Raw genomic sequence first — 6,321 nt, 5'->3', positions numbered from 1 at the left:
AGTGACCCCTCTCATGGCGGTCATGACGAAATGGACGTAGATCTAGCAGACCATAGAGATAGGAAAAGAGCGCAGGGCTCCCATTTCCGACCTCCTCCGCCGATTTGCCCGGACCCTGTTTTGGGCGCCGTCATGATCTTCCTGCTGGCTTTGTTGGCGGGTCTCTTTCAGGCGGGTGAGTGAGTGGGGGGGGTACCCCCGGCGCCCTTCTCGACACGCGTCCCCTTTCATCGGGCCCTGCCCGAAACAAGCCGAGTTATTTTTTGCGTCTGAGGGGAAAAAGTGCCTGCATACGGTTTTCCTTCTTTAGCAATATGCTGCAATGGTTCCCAATTAGTTCTTCAATTATATGGAGTGGCCTTAACCTGAGCCAGAATACTGGTCCATTTTGCATAGTACAGTGGGATCCCCGTGTCCAGGAGGGATTGGTTCGAGCCGTCCCCCCACCGCAGATGCTGAAAAACGCGGATAATGGCGAACGCTATTTTAATACAGTAGTAGTAATCACTATAGCATGGTCTCTGGCTCCCTCTAGTGACCAGTTCTGGTCATGATATTGTGGAAACACATTTTTTTTTAAAGTCAACAATATACATACATAGCATGGGATAGTTGCTTTTAATGGCTTATTCAGGTAACTTAATCTTTAGAAATATATGTATTTCTTTTAATATTTTTAACATTTTCAGATCATGGGTAAGTGAATCAGTGAATACTGATCCCATAGATAAGGGGTCCTACTTACCGTATTATTAAGACTGATTGATACTCCCTTTCCAGAGAGTTCCTTTTTCAAGGAGAGCCACCCGACTGAGCCAGTGGCCGACGAAGGCCACTGCAAGCCCAAGGCAGCTTTGGGCCATCACAAAATCTACATCTTGTCTGACGTGCCTCCACCTCGTCTCCCTAGACTTTAGGGCAAGTGGCATTACTGGGGGAAACTGCGGCTTAGAAAAATAAACCTTATAATCTCCTCCTCAATAAAATTAGACTTTAATTCCATATGTTATTCTTCCTCACCTTGAATGGAATAGTTGGTAGAGTGATGGGAAAACAAATTTACTATGGAAATTAATTTTGTCTCCCCCCCCGCCCCACCCCCGCTAGTATTCACTGGGGTGAATGAACGGACCTTCCTTGCTATCAAGCCGGACGGGGTGCAGCGGCATTTGGTGGGTGAGATCATCCGGCGCTTTGAGAAGAAGGGCTTCAAGTTGGTGGCCATGAAACTCATGCAGGTAAAAGAATCTGGCCCAGAGTACGTAGAAAGCTGGCCTTTAAGAGAACTTTGGACTGATGGTATTCCTATCTCCTACAGCCAAGTGGCTTGTTACTAGGTGGAACTATTGATCCATTTACAGTGGTGCCTCGACTTATTGTACATACAAACAATTCGACTTACGAACAGTTCCATTCGCAAAATTTTGCTTCGACTTGCGAACAGAGCTTCGACTTACGAACAAAAAACACGGAAAAAAGCAGGAAATGGACTTTGGACTGTCTGGTGCTGTAATTTTAAAATGTAAACATTGGTTTAAAAGGTGCTTGGTTTTAAAGGTGTTCTGTTTAAAAGGTGTTCGTTCCCTCCCTCCCTCCTTTCCTGCCCTTTTTTAACCTTAGGTCATCTTAGGTTAAAAAAACTTCTCCTCCTAGTGTTAGAGGACGGATTAACCAGCTTTGCATTAGTTCCTATAGGAACAAATGTTTCAACTTACAAACAGCATTCAGGATTTTTAAAACTGAAAATCTGATTGGAATCAATGCCTTGGTTCGGATACTATAAACATAATGATGAGAACCAGTGTAGTATATTGGATAGAGGGGTGGACTGCAAGTCAGGAGGCCTGAACCTGAATCTCTGCTTGACCACAGAAATTCACTGTAGGGTGGCAATGTAAAACTATTGCTTAAATATATCACAGACCTTCAAAATGTTATTAGGGTTATTATAAGTCTAATGTGACGAATGGGCACAAAGTACACATACAGACTGAATGATTGTGTGTGTGCTCGCACACGCATGTTGGTGTACCCTGTTTTCAAGTTTTAAATAGATGCTGTCCATCTGAGGTCTGGCAAGTCTGTAACTTCCAAGATCCTGTTAGCCATACTTATACTAACCATCTGGCCTGGGGGGGGAGTCCTAGGAATTGTCCAGAAATGGCTCTTGTCCATGTTCGGGAGGATAGGAGGAAGGAAAAATATGTTGATTGGCTCTTGTGTTCCGACCAGGCTTCAGAAGACTTACTGAAGGAACATTACATCTCTCTCCGTGAGCGTCCTTTTTATAGCCGCCTGGTGAAATACATGAGCTCGGGACCTGTCGTGGCCATGGTGAGTGACAGTCATGTAAGGCATCCATGATCAACTAGATCATCATGTCAGAACTGCAAAGCTGGAAGGGACCCTATGGACCATCAAGTCCAGCCTCCATCAAGGAGGCCCAGTGGGGGAATCTAAACTCCCAACCTCTGGTTCCACAGACAGATGCTTAAACCAGTGAGCTCTCTAGCATTGATCCAATAGGCAGTGCTTCTGTTCTTTTGAAGGCAAATAGTCATTTTTAAAGATAGGGAGCTGCCTTACAACAATTCAGACCATTACACCGTCTAGTTCCGTGCTGTCTAAACCAGCATCTTAGACCCTGTCTGAAACTCTGGAGAACTGCAAGTCTATACAAACAATAATAAACAGACTAGTATTTTGACTTGGTAGATGAGAGTCCTATTATTTAAATCAGCCATTTCTTTAGCTCTGGGTGGACTAGCCCCTCCTTGAATGCTCCAGATGTTTTCAACTTACAGCCCTCCTAATCCTTGATCATTGGTCCTGCCAGCCGGAGATGGTGGGACTAGTTGTCAGACACAGTGGGTTGGCTTAGGCTGCTCTGCACCGGAAACAGCTTTCCAAAGTTTCATGATTTTCATCACCTATGTAGGGATGCTGGAGACTGAATCTGAGACAAATTTCAGGGGTCTACCACTGAACGACTTCCCAGTCCCTTCTTCTCCTGCCCTATAGACTAATGGTGGACTCAGTTCTCCAAGTGCATGGATCTTTATGTTGCCAAATGGCATCACCGGTTCAGAAGAGTGAACTCATGGCAGGCTTTCAGGTTCTGCAAGGTTGGTAGAAGGGAAAATAAGGTGGTTTGGGAAGGAGAACCAAACCAGGTCAGTGCTGGCTAAGCATACTCATTAACCCTAGAATGGGAAGGAGAGGAACTGGGAAACACAGGTAAGGGGGGAAATGGACTAGAGCAGTGGTCCCCAACCTTGGGCTTCCAGATGTTATTGAACTACAACTCCCAGAAGCCTTCGCCATCACCTCTGCTGGCCAGGATTTCTGGGAGTTGAAGTCCAAGAACATCTGGAGGCCCAAAGTTGGGGACCACTGGACTAGAGTATTTTGTTCATCTAGAATCATTAAAAGGAACCACCCACACCGCAAAATTAAATTACACTTCCCACCGTTTTTCTCAAACCAAAAACTTTTACTGACTTCATTAGGCCTGAGAAGATTCAGGTGGTCCTTGGGGAATATTTGTTTTGTGATGGAAATGGTTTGTCTTGATTTCTTTTTTATCTTTTTAGACGAAAAGGGCCAACCCAAATTATATCCAGAACACATCTTTAGAGGAAGCGCTGCTTCAGAAAGTCTGTTTCTTTTAAGGAGAGGTCGCTTCCATCGGGGTTTGGCAAACTGGCCTGCTTTTGTTTGGACACTGACCAGTCCAGAGACTGCAAATGTGTTTGCATGTCTGGTGTCTCAGGGAGTTGTGAGAGATTCACGAGGCCAGAAACCTCACGTTGTAACAAGGAGGCATTGGCTGGAGCTCCCCGCCTGCTTCGTCTCCTGTTGGGAAAATTCAGCAATGAATTGGGAAAGGGAGGCCTGGAAGCGCTGTTGCTCCTGTAAGAGGTCCATGAAACAGGTCTCGAAGGAGTTGATAGCAGGCATCCTTCATGCTCTGCTTTTAGAGGTTCAGCAGAAGAGCTTAGGAAATGTCCTTTGGTAGACTATACCTCCAAGGTTCCCACAGGCACCACCCACGTTGTCAAAAAAAGAGAGGAACGTGTCCTAGTTCTCCTCTGCATATGATTAGGTGCAACAAATCCAACGAAGGAAAGCTTGACCCTGCCCTTTTCATGATTTCTTCTTTATCTGCTCAGTATTAGGGGGATAGGGGCTGCCGTTCCCTTAAACATGTGATCTGACCTTAGGCAACCTTTAGCATTTTCTGTTGTGAACCACCTAGAGTGGCCTTAGTAGCCAGATGGGTGGTATAGAGATGGATGGATGGATGGATGGATGGATGGATGGATGGATGGATGGATGGATGGATGGATGGATGGATGGATGGATGGATGGATGGATGGATGGATGGATAAAAGACGGTTAACAGGCTTTTATCTCTCCCAGGTTTTAGTATTTTCTCAGGTAGAGAGGATAAGCAAAGGGAAAGACCGAACAAGGCCACAGCATCTGTTACGTGTTGTCTGTTTTGACCCACATTTCTGCAGGTCTGGCAGGGACTGGAAGTAGTAAAGACGGCTCGCGTCATGATCGGGGAGACTGACCCAGCTGATTCCAAGCCTGGAACTATCCGAGGAGATTTTTGCATCGAAGTGGGCAAGTAAGTGAGGGTTCCTTTGACTGCTACACATCTCTTCTGCAAGGCATGATCAAGGAGGCAGAGTACCAGGTAGGACAGTAAAACAAGTGTGATACAGCATTGGAGGGCTCGCCACCTCCCAAGGTCATCGATTCCATTGTGGTACTAGAGTAGGCATCCTTCAGTCTCGAGAAACTAGGGTAATGTGCTCTGTATGGAGGACTTGGAACAGCATCTAGCGTAGCTGAGAAGGCCAATTTGAGAGTGACCATCCCTTCCACACTGAAGACAAAATACAATCTGTCCCCTGTCCAGCTCCCTGGTTTTGCTGGTTTTGGGACTGCCTCTTTGCCTCGGCCTGCTGGACAAGGGTCTCTTCAAATTGGGAGAGGCCGTGATGCACCGCCTGCCTCCAGGCTGAACGCTCAGATGTCAGGGTTTCCCATCTGTTGAGGTCCATTCCTAAGGCTTTCAGATCCCTCCTGCAGATCTCCTTGTATCACAGCTGTGGTCTCCCTCTGGGGCGCTTTCCCTACACTAATTCTCCATATAGGAGCCCCTGTCTTTTCTTAGTCAGACGGAGGGTCTTTCGCATACATGTCTGTAGAAGTCATTCTCCACCATTTCAGACAGCTGCTTGTTATGTTTGGAGGTACGGGAGATTGCAGGCAGGGCCTTCGGGAGGAAACAGACGTGCTCCTCTCTCACTGGGCTATGGCCATTAAGACAGAACCTCTTTTTTTTAAATTAGTAAACTCATGCCCATCGGTACAGAAATTCATGTACCATTACATTGTGTTTTCACATGCATATTGAGAAGCTGTGTCTTTCCCTACAGGAACGTGATTCATGGGAGCGATTCCGTAGAGAGCGCCCACCGAGAGATTTCACTTTGGTTCCGTGCAGAGGAACTGACCTGTTGGGAGGACGGCGCAGAGCGCTGGATTTATGAGTAAAGCAGAAACTTTGGGGCTGCTGGAGCGTCGCTTCTTCCACTGTCGCTCAGGGGCTGCGCATCCTCCCGCACCGCCAGATCCTCCCCGGCAAGGCTCCTCTGGGTGGGGATGCCGGAGGGAGCCAGAAAATCCTCAACAAGAGGTCGGGCCTTTGTGGTTGCGCCGTCTCTCTGGAACTGCCTCCTGGGGGAGTTGCGCCCGGTCCTTCCCTCCCCCATTTTAAGAGGCTGCTAAAAACGCATCGAGAGGTGTTCAGAGGCAGCCTGATTTGATGATGTTCTTTGCCCCTGTCTGGCCATTCTGATTTGCAGCACCACTAGGTTTTAATGTTGGCTTATTCACTTGTGGTTGCCTGTCTTTATTTTTGTTGTTTTCATTTGTACACCGTCCAGAAGAGTGCTGTGCACTAATGGGCAGTCAATCAACCAACCAACCACCCCATCCCTTCCATTTCAGCTTCCTTTGGACTGTTCCATTGGATTGTGACCCTGCCCTTTTATGGAATGGATGGGGGAGGTAAGGGAGAAAACGTACTATATCTAATCTTACCAGTCAGCTTAGCATTTGATTTCCATATTTTTCTTTCTTATGTCCCAGTTACTGTAGCCCAGCGTTCCTGCAACTTGGCACTCTCCAGAGGGGTTCAGTTGCAACCCCCAACCGTCCTGGCCCGCACAGTCCTGCTTGTCAGGGCAGGTGGAAGTCACAGTTCCCAGTGGGCGCAAGGTTGAGAAAGGTTACCGTAGCCTT

The 6,321-nt window shown here is 47.1% G+C and overlaps 1 protein-coding gene across 1 annotated transcript; it reads left to right on the top strand.

Annotated features, from left to right (window-relative positions):
- The first annotated feature begins 36 nt into the window (after positions 1-36).
- On the top strand, positions 37-5,908 carry NME3 (NME/NM23 nucleoside diphosphate kinase 3). Its single transcript, XM_020807827.3, has 5 exons — positions 37-175; positions 1,108-1,238; positions 2,233-2,334; positions 4,524-4,636; positions 5,454-5,908. The coding sequence occupies exons 1-5, from the start codon at positions 133-135 to the stop codon at positions 5,569-5,571; spliced, it is 507 nt and encodes a 168-aa protein (XP_020663486.3). The 5' UTR covers positions 37-132; the 3' UTR covers positions 5,572-5,908.
- The last annotated feature ends 413 nt before the right edge of the window (positions 5,909-6,321 follow it).

Source organism: Pogona vitticeps, chromosome 13 (genome assembly GCF_051106095.1).
Source record: "Pogona vitticeps strain Pit_001003342236 chromosome 13, PviZW2.1, whole genome shotgun sequence".
NCBI classification, from domain to species: domain Eukaryota; kingdom Metazoa; phylum Chordata; class Lepidosauria; order Squamata; family Agamidae; genus Pogona; species Pogona vitticeps.
The sequence above is the reverse complement of the archived record's forward strand: the minus strand, read 5'-3'. Positions and strand labels throughout refer to the sequence as shown.

What these genes read in the sequence shown, in the direction of transcription:
- NME3 (XM_020807827.3), top strand. Translation starts at nt 133, where the DNA reads ATGATCTTCCTGCTGGCTTTGTTGGCGGGTCTCTTTCAGGCGG. An exon ending in GGCGGGTCTCTTTCAGGCGG is followed by an intron (nt 176 to 1,107) that starts GTGAGTGAGTGG and finishes CACCCCCGCTAG; the next exon opens with TATTCACTGGGGTGAATGAA. An exon ending in TGGCCATGAAACTCATGCAG is followed by an intron (nt 1,239 to 2,232) that starts GTAAAAGAATCT and finishes TGTTCCGACCAG; the next exon opens with GCTTCAGAAGACTTACTGAA.